Raw genomic sequence first — 19,712 nt, 5'->3', positions numbered from 1 at the left:
TTTAAAAATATGAATATTTCTTGTGTGTGTGTGTATATATATGTATATATCCGTTTTGAAAAGAGATGTATATTGTTTACTCCAAGAACCCGCTCATGCCATGGCTTGTCTCTGCAAGCGGAGGTCGAGGTCTAATCATCGTGATGACCATAATCGTCACCAGATTTATATGTATCATAATCACAAATAACGTTTTGGAGTTTTAAACGGCGATGTTTTTTTTTTTGTATAATACGGCGGGTGAGCTTGAAAAAAAAGGAAAAATATGGTAATTTTTTAAAAATTAAAAAAAAAACTAAAAATAGGGAAAAATAAAATAAATGAGATACTAATAATACAAACATCAAAAGATAAGTAGGTCAGAAACAAATAAAAAATAGAAAATGAAAAAAATATAAAAAAACACGTTAAAAACATGTTTTTTTCGTTTTTAATGTTTTTTTCAAAAAAAATGTGTTGTTTAAAGTTTTAAATGAAAATTTAATTTATTGTCAATGTACTAATTAGCGTCAATGCAGTATACAAGTGAGCATTGTACAAGAGTCGTTCAGACATCGTTACAAAAGTCTTGCATATCATTTTCAAGTTTAACACAAACAATGTAGAGATAGTTATGTTTTTTTGTTCACTCTAATAGTGTCCAACTGAAAATTTAGAACTTCTGCTGAAAATAATTTAGAACTTCTACTACTAGTTTGACAATGGAAACAATGAAGACGAAGCCCAAATATTGGGTGTACTTGATTTTTTTTTTTTTTTTTGGTGAGCAAGAGATTAACAACCCACTATCTGACAAAAAGGCGTGAAAGCTCCTCGTTTTCATTCTGCCCCTAGATCCTTGGTTGTATCAGGACCTGGGTCGGATACGGTACACCCATTAAAGAATGTCATAATCCCACCATTTACGACTTAAAAAAGTGGCACTCATGAAAATCAAACTGATGACATCCCTTCAACGCACTGCCTATCCAACCAACTCTACCATGTCCCTTGGGGACCCTTGATTTCCTTTTCCAAATAGACCAGCAGCAGCAAGTTTGGTCACTTTACCAGGGTCATTCAAACACGGTACAAAATCTTGTGCATCTTCTTCAAGCTTGACGGATTCAATACGAGGATTCTCAGGATATGAAATGGTCCAACCGAAAACTCAAATCTTCTTCTTCCAGATTAACTATTCAGCCAATTAAAACTTGCCCCAAGTTCTTAGGTAATTCATAACTATGGCTCAAAAAAACCAAGCATAAATATAAACAAAACAGGAAACATAAGGAGTATGATGGTTTAATACAGCAAATACGGAAACTTTTTTTTTTAAAACACTGTTACAAGAACCTTGCGTATCTTTTTCAAATTCAATACATTCAATGCAAGGATTTTTCGTGCTTTATTTGCCACTTTAAAAGTGATCAAAAGCAAAATTCAAATCTTCTTCTTCTAGATTTACCACCCGTAAATAAATATTCGAACCGTTCAACTTGCCCCCAAGTTGTTCGTGCAAGTCAGAGCCGTAGTTCGAGAAGCCCTCCAGAATAAACCATTAAAGAAAAGAAAAAAATTGCAAGCGACAACTCAACAAGCGAGTGAATAACACAACACACACGGTTCGACTTTTCCTTGTGTTTCCCAAGCAACTGCTTCGCATAACAAAATATTAAAAATAATCAGTCAAATGGTGAACTTCGCCGCAGAGAGACTAACCATTGGGCCTTGCTGCCTAGCAACGGCTAGGTCACCGTCATGCTCGCTGTTCAGCCAAACACGAGCGGTGCTAAAAAAAATTCTTAATTAAAGTTTTTAAATTTTAACTAGGGTTGAAATATCATTTTTCAATGTTTTTATATAAAACAAGTTAAATTTTCTAAAGTTTAGATATAATTTTTTAAAAAAAATTGAAGAGTGGGGTCAAGTCCTAAGTGACCAAGCCAGAAATTTTAGTTGAGAAATACTCAACTATCTTATTATTGCAATGACTTAAGTGCATGTTGGACTACAAAGCAATGACCTAAGTCTAGTGTAAGCACCAGAGGCTTGAGTCGAGCATTATCATAATAAAATTGCTCACACAAGCCGCAAGGAAGCTTTGCTACTGGGCAGGTCCGTCGTCGTACAAATCCAAGCCATAAATCAAGAAGACCAAAGCATAAACTGATCTCTTCCAAAGGATAAACTGATCTCTTCCAGAGGATGCATCAATAAGGCCAATAGTCCTGCTTCAATGACTATACTTTATAGTTCTCTAGTTTTTTTTTTTAATCAATTTTGAGCCGTTGATTCTAAATTCCTATTGATGTGTATATTCATATATCAATGGGAACACGCCTTAGCTAAATCTTGCAACTTGGGTCACAATCTCATATATTTGAAGGGTCAAAAAATGGAGGTTCAGATGCACACATATTATTGGTAGCCATTCCATTTTTCTTCAAAAAGTAACCTCGAAATCTAATTCTCTAAGTGCCCTTCAATGATATGAAACCTGTGAAAGAGATCACACGAATTTCGCTCATCAATCACAATCGCCTTGTCTGCTTCAAATGTGTTGGCAAGCTTGTCCATTAGCACTACTTTCAAGACAGAGAAAACTACATTTAGAAAATAGGAAATTGAGCCCCAACCAAAATGATTGATTCATATTTCCTAAGCAAATAATACATATGAACAAACAAGTAAATGGTTAATAAATTTGTTGTTCTAAGTAATAAGAATAGTAAGCGAAAGGTTCATATACCTATCATTTTAAGTGAACAAGAGGTTAACAACCCACTGTCCAAAAGTCTTTGAATTGTATTGGGGCCAATGTGAGCGTTAGGCTGTCTTAGCTCGATAGAGTGCCCTCACTCTTAACGATACTGAAAAAACTCATAATGCATTCGAATATATCGACTTGATTAAAACTCGACATATTCAATTAAGGCTCGAGCTCGACTCAACAATAACGTATTGAGCTCAAACTCAACTCGATTATTTGAACGAGTCGATTCATAAACTTGAACTCAACTCATTAAGCAAATGACTCGGCTCGAACTCGTTCACGAGTCGAGCTTTAACGAGTAGTTGTTCACCCCTACCTCCACTTAACTGAGTCTTAATTTGAGAAGAGTCTAGTGAAAGCGAGTACTTGTGAATTATAGACAAACTTAAACAGCAAAGTGTAAATTTTAAACGTTGAGTGGCTATATGTAAATGCAATATTCGCAACGGCAAGTGCGGCACAAGTTGGTGATTTGCGTCTGTTCCATATTAAAGGGAGCACACGGAAAGTGTTATCTCCGTGTTCCTCCTCACGCCGCTTGACCCTGGCCACCGCCATCCTACGGGAATCTCTCTCTCTCTCTCTCTCTCTCTCCTCCTTTCCCCTCTGGGCGCGACGATTGGAGTACTGGTGTATCACTTAATCTGCAACAGCCGGAGAATTGGGAATGGTCCGCCGCTTCGCCGGGGGACAGCTGCGCAGGACGCAGCAGCTCCGGCGATCAGGCGTGTATGCGCTGTGGGCCCTCTCGCTGGCGCTGGGATTGATCGCCGTCTGCGCGGGGCTGGTTCTCCGGCGAGCCAACGTGCTCGGCCGGAGATGCGGGTCCGGCGGGAACCCGGGCGGGCTCCCGGGATGGGAGCGGGCGAGGATCGCGATGGTGAGCTGCTCGGCGGCGTCGGGGGAGGAGGCGGGTCCGCGCGATTTCCAAGGGCTGATGGAGCTGGTGACGCCCGGGAAGCAGAGGTACGCGGAGGCGCGAGGGTACGACTTCATCGACGCCAGTGAGGAGGTGGACAGGAGTAGGCCTCCCAGCTGGAGCAAAATTCTCGCCGTCAAACGTCATTTACACAGATATGACTGGGTTTTCTGGAATGACGCCGTGAGTTTTCCTTCTCCCTTTTATCGTATTCTACTTGGCTTTTGCCGCCTCTTTTTGGATCTTCTTTCCGAAAGCGTTCCTTACAATGGACAGTTTGTGTTACTCAAAAAGATTTTTCAATGTCATCCAATTAACTCGTTCTTTCTTCTGCTTTCTAAAGATAATCATGTTGTTTTCTTGAAAGAAAAACATCTTTAAAAATTACATTCAAAGATTAATTTAAGACCGGGATACATTTTTTTTAAAAAAATCCTGCTCTTCTTTTAGTTGTTAACTTGTTTTGTACTAATCTAGAGGTTTTTCTTTTTCTTTTTTGTGACCATACGGCGCTTATGAGTACTCAGGATTCGCTGGTGACGAACTTTGACATCTCCATAGTAAGAGCCCTTCTCTCCCCTCTCTGAATTTTTATATCAAGTCGGCAATGGAGTTGAATCGAAACACGCCTAACATTGAATGAATGGTACCACAAAAACATGCTTAATTTTCACTTTCTTTTATTTATTGAGCATCCATATAACACCAAAGCATGCCGTGGATTCTACTTGAAAGAAAATTGAACCTTTAAACTTGAAACCCTTCGACCAAGCTTGAGATTTGAAGGGAAAGTGGCAGCCCCTTCTGAGAAAAGTCTTTCTAGTGGGTTGTTTGGGAGATAGCAACTACAGAGCTTCTGGTTCTGTCTTTTGTAAAAGAGAAGTGGGGCCTCTCCCTTGTGTACTTGTAAGTTTGGTAGTTTTCATCTCCTGCGGGTGGCAGCTACCGGAATTTGGCAGCTTCTTCTTTTGAACTTTTTCCAACTGCTACCTCCCAACCAGAGCCTTGTGTAGAATTCCAGTTTGAACCATTTAAGAGCTTTGTGTACTTCTCTTTGCTTTTGCTTTGGTACCAAACAATGGTCACAGGAATGGGACCAAACTTTACCTTCTCCTCTTCCCGACTACCCGAACCACGTTCGTTTTCCATTTGGTCGCTGTAGTGGGTATATCAAATTATTATACTGAATTGTGTATTAAATTGTACATATAAGGCCCACCTCTAAAATGTGGCTCAAACCGGATGTAAGATCCGAAGTCATTTGAGATCCGAAATCCAGTGTTTGTTTACAGCAGCGCGGATCTCAATCTAAGATCCGAGGCTATAAAATGCAGTGTACTGGTTCTTTGAAAGGAATGCCCTGAATATGCTTGATTTATCACAACTCACTCTTGCTGCCTGTTCACCTCCTGTAATGGTAGGTAATGCTTATCTATCAAATCACGTTTCCTGAGGAATCTTCCCCTCTTTACCAGCAGTTGCAGGGCTAAAAGTATAGATCATGAATGCTTATAATGGTGGCTATATCATAAAAATGGATGGTGGTGCCTGCAGATTCTTTTTAAAACTATGGTTTGGAAAATTATGTGGTCTCCATGTGTAGGTCCTAATTCATTTATAGTCTGTTTGTTTTTAATATAGTTTGCTTATTCTTTAAAAAGTTTTCGACACCTGCAGTTGGCTGACAAACTGCTGTTAAAAAAAAAGGAAATTATTATTGTGGATGGTCTGGATAACAGTAAGTTGAGATCTCCACCACCTGACTAGCAGATTTGGACTGGAGAGCCTTGAATTGAAGGATGTTAAGAACTTAAGATTTAATATTCAGGCTGCATGTGAACTTTGCTTAGCAGCTGATTATGTTTGCCAACTTTAATTGAAATTCAGGAAGAAGTGTTGGCAGATGCAATTGGAGATATTGGTCATGCTCAAAGCTTTCCGGACTTAATTTTAACCACGGACGTCAATGGAGTTAACGCAGGTAAACAATTATTTTCCCGTAGTACCAATTTTGTCCGTTAACCATTTTACAGTTACCTTCGCGAAGATCAGCTAAAACAATGTGGTTTAACTGGGTGTTTGTGAGTGTGTGCTGAAATTAGATGTTGACAAAAGCTAATTACTTTCGCTTCTTTATTCATCTTTTTTTCTTTTTCTTTTGGTCCTATGAAACTACGTTTCATAAAAATAGGGGTGATGAGAGAGAGAATTCTGAAAGTAAGGATTTTTCCGGAGTTGTATTCGATCTAGTTTGCGTAGGAATGTGTGTCATAATGTATGCAATCCGTGAAAAAAAAACTTATAATTCAATAGATCAGATGACGCCACCTTGAAAGCGCCTTCTTAAAGTCAAGTTGATATTAATCATACTTCTTGGGTAAGCTATCTTTACCTGACAACACATGAGCCATGATCTACTTGATTACGTTCGTGCACTTGGGTTCATGAAAAACGCAGTTGACATATACATTTAGACGAGGCCATTGCATTCTAGCGTCTCCTGTCTCTGTTAAATGAAAAAATTTAAGTCATTTAAAGCAGGCCTGGTAGTTTGAAGATGGAAGAAGAGTAAGAGATTTGGCTTTCCATGGATGTTCGGCTTTTGATAGACAGTAGGATCAAATATTCTTGACGATAAAGATGATATCCTTTTTATTATGTGCTTTTTTTTCACCAAAAATGAAATATATTAATATAGCACGCTCCCCCATGGGAGGAGACCTTGAACAATGGGGATTTTTGTGGATTTCTTTCCCCTTCTCCAAGACTCAAAACTTAAAAAAATGCTTACTCCTGTGATTCATCTTAGTTTTGAAAAATGTGATTCGGAAGGGAAATTTTTAACCGAAGTACAAAAAAAAAATTAAAGCGACTGACCGGCAGCTCCTGTCATGTGCTTAATTTGGTTTGAATATTGTAGCTAGACTGGTAGAGCCACAACAGGCCTTAAGAGGGAGTTGTTATCATGGGCATTTAATAAGAGTTCTGATATTTGCCGTTGAGTGTGTTCTTAGCCAAGTATGGCGTTAGCAATTAATGCAATACGCAGTGTGACAAGTAATATCCCTTTATAATATGCCTACTTTTCATTGCCCACAATAGTTCTACATGGTAGGAGAGAATTGTAAGTACTAAAAAAATTGGTTGAGAGTCGGTAGGTTTCGTCTTCGTGTTTAGTTATCTGAATCTTTTATTTAATTGACAATATACTTTCATAAGTATATCCCAGCTGCTCAGGGACCCGCATGAATGAATGACTCGAAGAAGTACGACAGCTTGGAAAAATGTAGCTGCTGGTTTTTATATTAATGTCGGTATCAGGGTTTCCATATATTTTTCTTCTGAATGATCCGTAAGCTTGGAAAGATTTTTCTTTTTTTTATTTAAGGGTGTGTTTGATATGAGATCCGAGACTGATCTAAGATCCTTTTTGATATAGGTCATGTTGTATAAACAAAGAACAAATTTTACCATCACGTGAAAAAGGTAGTTTAAGATCATACTTAGTTTATAGCCAAATTCTCAGACTTGAGGGTGGATGAGGACGGAGTCTAACTTTAGATCTGCCGATCTAAAGTTCTCAATGACCTCAATCCCATACACGAGGCTATCAGATGCCCCTGAAACTTCACAATTTCTAATATTGTTTTGTTAAAAACGAGGCAGAGAGCGGCTGAATCAGCCGTCGAAGCAGGTTTGGCTCCTCTCGTCGTTTTCGTTTAGGCTGATAGTGCACTATGTGCATAAACGTGACTTTGAACAAGAAAAAGCAAGAATTTTCCATAAAAAAGAAGGGAAAAGAATATTTTACTAATATCTAAAGTAATCCTGATCTTATAAAGGTGCTTCATCACGTGACGGCGGCTACGAACTGTAGTAAGTCCAATATTAGCTGTATGACAAGAGTAAGAATCTGTTTACAAAAGTTCATTATTATATTAATGCACACAGAGTTTGCAGACTATTAAACAACCATTAATATAATAATGAACTTTTGTAAACAGATTCTTACTCTTGTCATATATATATATATATATATATATTAGCTACCAGAACCCTATATATCTAGCATCAATTAAAAGGTGGAGACTAAGTTGAAAAATCAATTTAGAAGTTCAATTTTTTTTTTCTTTTCAAAGGCTGTAACAGGATACCCATCAGATGGAAATCAAGACTTACAGAATTGGGCGATGGATCCTATAACCCCTGAGGCGTATCACTATGTTCCTAGAAAAAAAAGGGGACCAATCAGCTAAAAATGCTTTGTATTGACTATTTTAATTATTTTAAATAAAAATTTAAAATTATTAATTATTGTCATTATTATTATTATTATGTTGGTGTACTCCTTAATCTGATAAAGGTAGCAATTGGTAGAAACCTCTTTGGGTGGGGCGGTTCACTTCAGCGTCCGGAGTATTAGAGGTCCTTTTTCTCAAGATGTTGTTAACCAAACGGTGGATTCCATCTCCATCTAATTCAGCAACTGCCTCAACTTGTTTGGATTTTCGCCTTTCGGGGCATATGAATACAGGAATGTTCTTCATGAGAAACTCGTCGTGGAGCCAAGCTTTCCTCGACACCTGGTGGAACCAGACGTCCTTTATAATCCGGCAAGTCGGATCGACCAAGAGCGGCGACAACGATGCCCTCAAACACTTGGTGGGCAGCTTGCCGCCGGAGCAGTTCCGGGACCATGTCAGGATCGCAAGGATGCAGTGCCTCTTCAACTCCTACCCTTGGATCCCTTCCCTCAAATCCACTTTCCGGCTGATCACCGCCCCCAAAACCACTTGGCGAGGTAAGAATAAGGGCATTTGCTTCTTGGCACTTGATGGGTTAGCTCTTTGGCTGGTTTCCGGCGAGTACTCAGGCATGCTTTGGTGGTTTCAGGTGCTTTCTCGGATGGAGATTTCATGGTGCATTTAGCTGGGCTGGATGATAAAAAGAAGTGGGCGAGGCGATTTCTTTGCAGCGGATCGTTGAAGCAATTGGGGTGCATGCAGGCACTTGAAATGATGTAAAAATGCATGTCGGAATTTTTTGTTTTCTTAGGTCCCGTTTATTTGCTGTATGTTATGTGCAACCCAGAAAATTTATCATTTACTTGACGAAATGGCCTGTTCAGGCTAGAAGATCTGTGAAACAAGCAGGCCCTTACTCCTTACAAGTGCAATGTGAAACAGCTCTCATTCAGTTTGTAAAAATAATGGCCAAGTGGAAGGTTTATGCTTCAAATTTTGTTGAGCATATGGGAGATGGTCATTGGGCTCCATAGCAAAAGATGCAGCCGAAAGGAAGCATCATCACATTGTATAAAGATGCCTGCTTAACTGTGGTGACTCAAGTGGGTGGGCGTCTCGGCTTCATGTTGTATCTTTTCAGAGTTGTCATACGTCTCACAAGTCACACCGCCCTTCTCCAAAACGAACTTGTGGAGGACATTTGGATGTTGTGATTGTCCAGATATTTGGATATCCAGAAAATGAATAACTCTTCTCTGCATATGTATGTGCCAGGTAATGTATTTACAGAGAATGTTTCGAGGGCAGAGCCAAAAGTTTTAATGAAAGAAGAAAAATTTCAATGATTTTTAATCTTCCAAGTCATACACTACAATCCAAAGGAACTTAACCTGAAAATTTTATCCAACTGTTAACTCGCTCAATCCAGTATAACCATTAAGCTCAACAGTTATATATATATATATATATATATATATATATATATATATATATATATTGAGGAAGTCGAAAGTTGGCATTTTTGTTGAGGCGTCGCAGGCGTCTTCTTCTTCTCACCTGCGCTGTTACTTGAGTCATGCCATCAGCCATCACTGTTTGATTTTGTGCCGCGCCCCGATGATTCAAACCTTTTGACTCACCGCCTTCATCAGGCGGTAACATTTGGATGTTCACATGAACCGGAACAAGTCTATACCGTATTTGAATCTGATCTAAATTCGGTTTTTAGATTCGCAACCATATCCATATTTGAATCCAACTTTAAGTTGAATGGGAAGCACATTACGATATTATAAGAACCCATTTTCAAAATATATGCTATCCATAAGATATTTATTTAAAACTGAATTCGATTTGAACCTAAATCTGAATTCAATTAAATACATAGTTAAATTTGAACTCAATCGAATGTCACCATGGATCGGAAGACCCTCACGTGAGAGTTCGGTCAGCCTAAACAGTCACTATTCAAATTATATATATATATATCCAATTTGTAACTCATGTTTCTATTACAACCTAATGCATGATTAATGGAAATTGAGAGAATTTTTATTACATTATGAGTTGCAATATGTAAAGGGTGAGCTTAATCTTGGATTTTAACTCTTCGTTTCAACGAAATTCAAACGGTGCGAAATCTAGTCGAGATTTCTCCATCTAACAGCTAGAAGAACCTGAGTAGCATATACAATGGGATTCGAGTTATTGAGAAAGAGAGAGAGAGAGAGAGAGAGAGATGGGGGAGTCTGATGAGGAACTGATGGTCGAGCAGGACCATCCATGGGAAGACCGAACACTGAACCTCCTTCAAGACTCCAAGATAGACGAAGGTCTCTCTCTCTCTCTGCTGCATTTTCTTTTCTTTTATTCTTGTGTCTATCGGTTCCTTTCTGCTAAAAATGGATTCTGAATGGTACCTTATCCCCTCGGGTGAAAGAACTTTCGGGAGGCAAGAAGAATCAGAAGGTCTGGAAGAAGCACAAGCTGAAATGGATGAAGAGGCCCATGGGCATCCCCGACGTGATATTGGAGATCCGAGGGGAGGATATCAGAGAGAACGCACTTAGGTGCCTGAGCAATTTCCTTCTTGAGGTCCTCATTCTTCTTCTACGTACTCCCTGCCTCTGGTGGATCTTGATACAACATTCTTTATACTTTGCATCTTTGCTCTTTTATATCATCTGACAGAAAAGGGAAGAAGATCCTGAGAACTATCATAGGTCGGGCTTCTTGCTGTTCCATTCATTTGGCACCATGGCAATCTTGTTGCAGGTCACTTGATACTCTTCCTCCTTTGTTATTTATTTGATCTTGAACTGTCTTGTTCATTTTATCTGGTTCTTATTCATTTTCCTTTATTTCTTAAATATGGAAAAGGAAGTAATTGATGCAACCATGAAGATGGTGAATGGAAATCTTGGCGTCAGAGACTCCAGGAGGCTAACCAATGTTCTCACCCTGTTTCAGGTATATCGTCAACCAAACTTGATGGATTATTTCCTCTTGGTACTGCTAGTTGCACCTTCTTAGATTTGTCAAGAAAAATAAAAAAGAGAGATATACATAAAGAAATGGGGGATGGGAGCCATTCGAGGGCCAATAACCGTCTAAGGCAGCAGGACTAGAGAGCCATTATTGTCTCAATGAAATGGACGTAGCGGCATCTTGCCCTCTTCATCTCCAACTTGGCTGCAGAAGGGTGCAGGTTAACATAAACCGCAGAGAAAGATGAGGACAGGGAAGCTCAATGTTCTCACCCATCAATCCCTTTTATTTTTTGATGTATATATGCTTCTGCTTACCCCGGCCAAGGGGTGGTCACGAACACATGCCTCTATTATCTTAGTGAGCATCTCCATGGTTGCAGGCTGTAGCTGCCAACACGGAGACCAGGTTCAGTTTTGTGCAATGTAAGTGCTCATTACACTTGAATAGCGCCCATTTGTTCTCCTTATGGTCTCTCTCTCTCTCTCTCTCTCCCTTTCTCTCTCTCATGTGGATAGTATTCTTATATTCGTGATGAATAAGTTTGGTGGTGCCAATTTTAAATCGGCTGCTCATTTAGAGCTCCATTTTGTACATTTTTTATCTCTCTTAATTTTGGTGGTGAATTTGATTCTAGTTACTTATTTCTGTGGTTTTCTGTTGCTGTATATATATTTTTCAAATTCCAGCACACATACCAGATTTTATCATTCCTCTCATATTATTTGAGAGTAGGGAAGAGATGACTGACAACGTGCGAGCTATCTCCCTTTCTGTCATTGGGATTCTATGCCAGGTACTTTCTATCATCGTTTTTCTTATGCGTTCTATGCTTGTTAAGCATAAACTGCCCATCATTTGCTTCTGGTCAAAAGGCAAGGGAACCGGAGATCATTCAATGGGCCATTGAGAACAATATTGTGGACGTCTGTGACACTGCAATTAGGATTAGCAGTGAACTCTGCAAAGTGGTAGGAAGTGGAAAGCTTCATCTCTCTCCAATCCTTTTTTTTTTCTTCAAAAACTTTAGCAGGTAGTTATCAGATGCTTATTGAGCCAAAACGTATGCTGGCCTTCTGCAGATAGCAATGCACATACTTGAAGCAATACTCCAGGACAGCAAGGGTATCTTGTACATCTGTGATCCTCATTCCGATCAGCAACTGAGGAGGTTAATTGAGAGAATGATCATTTTGGTAAGCGCGATCATAGCTCCAAGTTTCCTTCTCTCTGTAAGGCAAAAAAATGATAAAGTTCAGCCAAATAGACCAACTCGACCTACAGTAATTTTTCTTTCTGGATCCAAGTCACTACCATTGCTGAAAATGAACACCCATTTACATGTTAATTTACAGTAAATTGCAGAAGAAATTGAAACTTGGTATGTGATAATAATTAGGAGACTTGCGGGCTTAATTTGGTTCGTACTGTGTTTTGAGCCCACCTGGTTTCCAGGGTCACCGCAGTTGAAGAGTTTTGCTTACCTCTAACATTGCTGAATTGAATGCTGTACAAGGTCGATGTTCTCTCTGTGAATCAAGACTCCTCTCCACGTTTACTCTTCCACATTATCAGGTGTTTTGTGCTTCTCTGCACTCATACCAGGTAATCTCGCGTAATCAAAGCAATGTAATTCTCCCCATAATGGGGGCTCATGATTTTGGCTCTGCTTTGATCCTAAATCATTTGATCTTACTGCCTCTTCCAGAGGTTTCACTGCTGTCGTTGAAAGTTTACCTGTCGCTCTCATGAATAACTCATTTCAAGAGATCATGGAGGTAAGTAAATCTCTCTAACCAAGAACCCCATCGATGGATGACCTTCACGCGTTTGACTGTTTAGATCTTTTTTGCCATTTTCTTTTATCGATTACGTTGTTGCATACCCATAAGGATAGAAAAAATCAGTCATATTTAAGATTGGAACTGCCATCTTATGTTGTCGTTCCATCTTCTCAATTGTTAACTCAGTTTACTGTTCCCTTCCCAAAGTTAACAATCAGATGCTTTCCTCTTGATCTGCCATTGCTTACTCTAGCATTACGGGTGTTGATGGGCTTCATGTAACATTTCAGGAGTTCCCAATCATAGGGAAACTTCATGAACAGCTTCTACTGAGTATTGGAAAGGCAACTGACGTTTCTCTGCTGCCGACTGGTGAAGGATGCGAACAAACAAGAGAGACGAAGACCAACTGGAGAAGTGATGCTATTGGCGCTTCTGCCTCTGCATCCGAAGAATCGCCGCTACTGCGACCAATAGACCTGAACAGAACCGATTGGTCGCGATTGCCCGATGCTCATTGCCCATTCATGTTACATTCGGGCAAAGAAAACTAGAGTCCACTGTCCTTCTTTGATCCTCCCGTACACTGGCTTAAATTTTTTTCTTTTTCCTTGTAAATTCATTGTTTGCGCTTGTAAATTTCCCAACATTTTTGCCGAATTCGAAGATAAATGGATTCATGCTTTTCTTGGTGATTGTCCGCCAATTGAGCTGGTAGATGGGACCGAACCTACCGACTGCCCTTCTCCAAACTTCGAAGTCCTTTGATGATAATGTGTTGATCATGAACAATTCCGTCGACCCAAAATGAATCGGGGAAGAATTCAGATTAATACTAGCCACCCACAAGCGGCATTCATCTTCTCAACAAGTGTTTTCCGTTGAAGTGTTTCTGCAAATTTTGACGACATGTTTTATGTTATCACACTCAATTTCTATAAGATAAAACATTACTTTGTATATGTTCATATTTCTGGTTAAGGGCATTAATTATAAATTTTTTAAAATTTTAAGGGGCATCAATATGTAAACAAAAAGAAAATACCCTAGAGTATCAATATGAAAATAAACATTTTTTGTTAGTCTCTATGGGCAACTGCCCACCCAGCCGCCACACCTACTTCCATTTCTGCTTCTACCTATGCATCCATTACTCTTTGAATGCTTTTTAGTATTGTTTAAGATTTTTTTTTTGCTCTCACATACATACATACACACACATAAATAAGAGAGAGAGAGAGAGAGAAAGAGCTAAATCATTTGGCTTTAAAACCTCCAAGCTGAAAATTGTGAAACCCCCAATATCAGGTTGTGCTTCTAGGCATGAACTAGGGAGGATTTAGCTAACTCCAGCCTCTGTATCAAAATAGACGTACATGTAGAGGCCAGCAGAAGAACTAGAAATTAGTAGGTACGTGGAACTGATGTAAGAAATCTTAGATTTGATGGGCAGTAGGGAGACCAATAGGTAAATAAAATAAATTGTATGATTTGGGTGGGCAACTGCCTGCACAAACCCTCACCTACCTCTGCCACTCTGCGGACACATACACATTATACGCATATGCACAAGGAATCTTAATTTCCTGCTCCATTCCTTACGGTTCTTTTGATGCTTTTCATAAAATAAATGTGCTATAAAAATTTTACTGTATTTCGACCGAACAAATAGCGGTCCACATGTGTCATATTTTGCTGTTATTAGGATTCTTTTTGCTTCCACTTTTTTTTTTTAGTCATGAAGGTCTTGACTTTTTCTTTACTTTTCTTGTTGCCACTTCCTGATTTCGTGTGTTTCCTTTCCAGCGACTTTGGTTATTACTTCTAGTTTTGGCATTAACCTTACATCACTTAATTAGGATACAATTAAGCCGGCTGGTTGGAAGATTTCTGCAAGTTTAACAAAGAAATCGGAATTGAATGATTGGAATTAATGAAGGCATTAGAAGCAAAACTAAGTTTCTTCATATGTGCAATTATTCTTGAAGCTTGCGCATAAAATTGTGTAAAATTGACCCCAAAAAATACCTTATTCTTTGTCAGGATATATATATATATATATAGGACTTATATATCTATCAAAAGACACTGTTTATGTTACTCCTGATGTTACTAAACATGCAAAACACATTTTCACAAGCGAGGTTCGTGGAAAAATTGAAATTTTATTTATTTTAAGCTTTTGTATAATTGTTGTAAAAAATGGTGTGCGTCAACGGATAAGTATGTATCGTTTCCTTTTTGGCCGCAAGATTATAGAGTTCTTTGCGTGCATACCTCTGTGCATGCAAGAAATATGCACCAAGGAAAAGAAAAGAGGCAGTGACATTTTAGAACCTTTTTACATCTATTTACATTTTAGTCTTTTAATATTTTCATTTTATCTTTTGAAAAGAAGTCCTCCCCCACTTTAATGCCACATCAAGGGCTACAGCACAATCTTTTGTTTCTTATCAATTAAAAGATCTTTTTAAAAATAAGAAATAGAATTAATAATAGAGGATTTGGACCAATACCTAACGGTCGATATGTGCCAACATGTTTGATAGCATCGGGTTTGATATCCTCAGCATTTAATTAAAATCAGATTCTTTACCTTTCTATCTTAAATCCAACTTTTTTTCAGTGCAAAGAAGTAAAATAAAAATAAGAATCTTAAGTTTAAGTGTGACCTAAGATCCTTAGTTTGATGAACCATTGTTTTATTATGGATCTTTTACCATATCAGTAAAAGCCAGATCCACATCAAATCCATGAATTTCAAATTTGGATGAATCAAAATCGGGTCACATTGTATGTTTTGAGATTTATGTAACCATGCTTTTATACTAAAGAACATCCCCACCTTTTTTATGCCCCAAATCATACTCAGTCAAGGGTAAAGCTGTCTTTTTCGTCAAATTTGACAGTTTTGGTCAATCATTTTAATGCCCTATAAAAGCAAGGACGGATTTTTGCAGTTCAAGGAAAAAATGAAGGATCCGGAAAACTTGAAAGCAAAGGATAAAGTAAGAAAGTGGACTGCAAGTTGGGGATTATATATTATGAACAAAAAAAAAAATGGATTGCAAGGAAAATTATTCGACGTTTTTCCTCGATTCTACTGAGAAGAACGCAAAACCTCAAAAAATATCGGGAAATCTATGAGTAAATCTTCTCTCATGCATGAAAATCGTTGATTTCAGAAAGCTACGATATCTTGCAGATCTATTACCACTGGAAGAGCGTTCTGCATGCCAGTCATTGAACTATATGAACGAAAAATAGACGAAAAGTTCCGTTCCAGATGATGTGTAAGCTAATTCAATTAATTTGGAGGAACAATAAAAGAGTTAAAGATGCGGTAAAGATCAGAAACTCATAACACCAATGGAGATCAGTCTTTTCACATCCTAAATGGGGGATCGGTAAGACATTCAGATACTAATAAAAGCCAGGTTTTGAAAGCGGTGTCCTTTCTGTGCTTTCGTGTGAATATTCTCAGATGATTCACATGACTGATGCTTAACATGAGGAAGACTCTTAAGCTAATTATTCACCTGCTATAAGTTGCTTGCCATGATGAGGTCAGACAAGGCGCTCCACCTGGGGGCAAGATCTTCCATTTTCAGCTGGTCCGGACTAGCTAAAGCGCAACAAGATGTAGAATGGCAATGGCTTAAATGGACATGGTGTCTGCTTTGGCTAGCTATTTACTGAATTTCAGCTCTTCTCAATAATGGCATTTCCCCAATGGGGTTGCCTCTGGCTTGTCACCATACCCTCAAGATATCAAGTAGATTTAGCAAGAGATTTCTTTTCCCCTTTAAAATTTGTGGCATTAATTAATCCACTCAATTTATGCAGCACCCCAGTTTGAGTTCTATTTCCTTCCAAGTGAGTCATCCAAATAGAAAGGTTGACAGTTTCAGGAGGTTTCCCTCTAGGGAAAAATTGGATATACAGGGTTATGGTTTTGATGGGCATACTGCCATGATCATTATTAAGTCAGAGGGGAGGGGAATGGGTGGGAGTGACGAGTACCATCGATTTAAGAAGGTTACGATCTTCTGGTTGGGGAAGTACCATGGACCGAGCAACCAAGCCATGGCTGAATAGGTCTGCAGATGATCATCCTTGGGGCTCGGTTGGTGGAGTGTTTTCCTGGCCCCCAAGGTCATACCCTTGCAGTTTTTGCAGGAGAGAGTTCAGGTCTGCACAGGCACTCGGTGGACACATGAATGTGCACAGGAGGGATAGAGCAAGGCTGAGAGAGTCTCTGTCTCTTGGTGACGATGATGATCTTCTTCAACATGCCACTCGAGCTCCTGCTGCTCTTCCAAGCCCCAGTTCAAAACCAGTACTCTCCATGATTTCTTCCTCTTCAACATCACTTGTAACACCAAGTACTGAAACATCAACCGATGCGCCTCTTGTTGGTACCCCTCTGAAGAACAAGTTTCCTTCCAAGGTAGTTGCTGCTTCTTCTTCTTGGTTTGGTTATTCAGGAATCAGGGGGTCGACCAACCAAGAGAAAGCAGATGAGAAGCAGACAGAAGGAGAAGAAAGAGAGAAGATCATGTGCATTAAAGAACTGGACTGCGGTGAAACGCTTCCTTCCTTGGTGAGGCCCTTGAATGGTAGTGGAGTAGGGAGCTTGAGGAGCAGCAACTGCTTGGAGAATGGCATAGACTTGGAACTGCGGCTTGGCTACAGTACCGACATGAGCAAGAACGTGGATTCGGCTTAGATTGTGGAGTTGATTTTATTTTCAGTTTTTGCATTCCAAAGGACAACGACAGTGTTGATCATGATGCTCTATATGTCTTGCTGATTTTCACATCACTAAATGCTCTCTCTCTCTCTCGTTTGGTTTGTGTATCCATTGCTCAGCGCCCATGTATGTGAAACTGTGCTGTAAAATAAGATACTGCTGTTAAGCTATGGCTGCACGAGCAGTTAGGTTCACGACCATGACAGTTTAATTACCTTTTTTTAGATTTGCTCAAGATTAGCTTCATTTACTGCTTCGTTAACATTTATCAGTGTAATATGCGGCTACATATCCATATATACGAGTCCAACGGCCCACAGCCCACCGATGCCAGGCTCCATGCACTACATAAAATATAAGATATTCTAATCTTAGCAAAAGTAGAACAAGGGCATGGTGTCAGTTGTAGAACAGCTTTGAAAACGACCACTGCTCTTTATATTCACAAGCTTCAGAGGCAGATGTCATTTCGACCTCTATTTTCAGTTCCCCTTCTCGTTTCAGGACCTTGAACTAAGGTTGGGCTAGCTGTATGATCTTTTTTTTTTCCTCTTGTGGGTCTTAGAATAAGAGGTTTTGTAAGAAAAATTATTGGCAACAACTTAGTCAGAAAACCGCACATGATTAATTTGCATTGAAGAAGCCACTAATATTCGTCTGTATTTATATTATTGCTTATATTACATTTAGCCTTTTATTATTCAATCTTTTGATTAATTGCAAGTTTTAGAGAGGAAAAGGATACGGACAGAAGCGGAGAAAATCATATAAAAGCTCAAACACTGACCAAAATGCAGAGCATTCTTTGTGTATGTTCGCGAGACAAGAGCCAAAATCCAATTCTTGTTGTAACTCTACAGGAATCATTTGTACTTCATCTTCTTTTCTTCAATGAGGGTGTAAAACAAATGCACAGGCATGCACATGCAGAGCAGCAGAAAGGAAGAAAAGTACGATAAGGGTCTGCACACAAGGTTAATTTCAAACGGAAAGGAAGTTTATGGTAGCTCCAAAGATGAATAACATTTGACGATTCCTCAAATATGTCTTTGACAGAAAAGTGTTGTTTAATCGTATTTCTCTAAAGCATGTCCATCATGAGTATTAAGCCCCTTAATGAATGCTAATCTGTACCCACGAATCAAGTAACATGCTGCATTTGATGAAGAGTGGTGAAAAATTAAGAATATGTAAGGGAAGTGATTATCTGATAGGAAATGGAGCCAACTAAACAGTGGTTCCTTCATTGACAACACCTCTAGGAGCTAAAGTTGTGGAAGATGAGAGATGAAGCTGGCAGTTTTGTACAGTAGATGGAGATGGGAGAATAATTTGTCCGCGTCATTATAAAGCTGTTCAAAATGTCCCGTTTCCTTTCCCTCAAATCTGCACTCCTAGCCAGCAATGAAATAACTTTTCCGATTGAAAAGCACGCCATGCCTCTTCGGTAGTTCACATTTTTCGGCTTATTCCACCAAGATTGATCGTATTCTTTGCCCTTGAATCCTTCGCCTATTGAATAGCCATTTTTGCATTCCATGCATGGGAATTGCTCGTAAATGGTCTTTATATTTGAGGATCACGTTTTTATGGTTGTCAAACTAAAATATATTATGGTGCTACTTCAGGTCCGATGCGATCAAATGCAGATCAGTGTTGAGTATAGTGAACTACAATGAAACCGGAATGACGTTTAATTTTTGAGCCGGATCGAACAATAGCAATGTACAGGTGGTTTCCTAATTAAGAGGATAAGTTGTCACATCTTATGCAAAAGAATGGCTTGAGAATACCAAATGTATGGTGAAAGATGAACATATCTAACAGTAGTTCTTATAATTATCTTATAGAATCTTCAAATGTTGAAACAAAATCTTCCGAAGGACAGATTAATTCATACCCAACAAAGTGTAAGCTACAAGTTTCACTTAATAAGCAACTCGTCGCATTTAAAGTGACAATAGCATCTTCTTTGTAGGATTTTTTTTTTCCCTTCACTTTCAGGATGATGGAAATATATGTGTGGGACATGCTTGTCGGTGAAAGTTTCACATGTTTTCAGTCGAGGAGAAGTCCTCCTAGTAGTTGGATAATATTTTATGTGAAAGGAAATTTCTCCCTCCTCCGACACCTCTTAACTAGTGAAGACGGAAGAATGAATACAAGTAAGTGGTAGAGAAGGGAGAATAAGCACAAAGATAAAGTGCCCATAGGCTTCTCTCCCTAATGCGGACGGTTTTTTTTCCTTTAGATCGGCACTTTCTTCCTT

At 39.0% G+C, this 19,712-nt stretch overlaps 3 protein-coding genes across 3 annotated transcripts; all 3 read left to right on the top strand.

Annotated features, from left to right (window-relative positions):
• Positions 1–3,229: 3,229 nt before the first annotated feature.
• Positions 3,230–9,222, top strand: LOC116253459 (uncharacterized alpha-1,2-galactosyltransferase C1289.13c-like). Its single transcript, XM_031628281.2, has 5 exons — positions 3,230–3,857; positions 4,202–4,234; positions 5,562–5,655; positions 8,209–8,475; positions 8,568–9,222. Exons 1-5 carry the CDS (start codon positions 3,423–3,425, stop codon positions 8,696–8,698), a joined length of 960 nt encoding a protein of 319 aa, XP_031484141.1. The 5' UTR covers positions 3,230–3,422; the 3' UTR covers positions 8,699–9,222.
• A 928-nt stretch (positions 9,223–10,150) lies between these two features.
• On the top strand, positions 10,151–13,327 carry LOC116253562 (uncharacterized). Its single transcript, XM_031628427.2, has 11 exons — positions 10,151–10,251; positions 10,359–10,513; positions 10,610–10,693; positions 10,799–10,888; positions 11,289–11,331; positions 11,596–11,702; positions 11,782–11,877; positions 11,989–12,102; positions 12,423–12,511; positions 12,615–12,684; positions 12,981–13,327. Exons 1-11 carry the CDS (start codon positions 10,158–10,160, stop codon positions 13,242–13,244), a joined length of 1,206 nt encoding a protein of 401 aa, XP_031484287.2. The 5' UTR covers positions 10,151–10,157; the 3' UTR covers positions 13,245–13,327.
• A 3,430-nt stretch (positions 13,328–16,757) lies between these two features.
• LOC116253227 (zinc finger protein 11-like) lies at positions 16,758–17,561 on the top strand. Its single transcript, XM_031627994.2, has one exon. It carries the CDS (start codon positions 16,907–16,909, stop codon positions 17,417–17,419), a length of 513 nt encoding a protein of 170 aa, XP_031483854.2. The 5' UTR covers positions 16,758–16,906; the 3' UTR covers positions 17,420–17,561.
• The last annotated feature ends 2,151 nt before the right edge of the window (positions 17,562–19,712 follow it).

Source organism: Nymphaea colorata, chromosome 4 (assembly GCF_008831285.2).
Source record: "Nymphaea colorata isolate Beijing-Zhang1983 chromosome 4, ASM883128v2, whole genome shotgun sequence".
Classification (NCBI taxonomy): Eukaryota; Viridiplantae; Streptophyta; class Magnoliopsida; order Nymphaeales; family Nymphaeaceae; genus Nymphaea; species Nymphaea colorata.
Note: the sequence above shows the minus strand (reverse complement) of the source record. Positions and strands in the feature narration are given on the sequence as shown.

Coding starts and splice junctions, on each gene's coding strand:
- LOC116253459 (XM_031628281.2), top strand. CDS start 3,423: ATGGTCCGCCGCTTCGCCGGGGGACAGCTGCGCAGGACGCAGCAGCTC. Junction 4,235..5,561: donor CGAACTTTGACATCTCCATA/GTAAGAGCCCTT, acceptor ATTGAAATTCAG/GAAGAAGTGTTGGCAGATGC. Junction 8,476..8,567: donor CCCCAAAACCACTTGGCGAG/GTAAGAATAAGG, acceptor TGGTGGTTTCAG/GTGCTTTCTCGGATGGAGAT.
- LOC116253562 (XM_031628427.2), top strand. CDS start 10,158: ATGGGGGAGTCTGATGAGGAACTGATGGTCGAGCAGGACCATCCATGG. Junction 10,252..10,358: donor AGACTCCAAGATAGACGAAG/GTCTCTCTCTCT, acceptor CTCGGGTGAAAG/AACTTTCGGGAGGCAAGAAG. Junction 12,512..12,614: donor CTTCTCTGCACTCATACCAG/GTAATCTCGCGT, acceptor TGCCTCTTCCAG/AGGTTTCACTGCTGTCGTTG.
- LOC116253227 (XM_031627994.2), top strand. CDS start 16,907: ATGAATGTGCACAGGAGGGATAGAGCAAGGCTGAGAGAGTCTCTGTCT.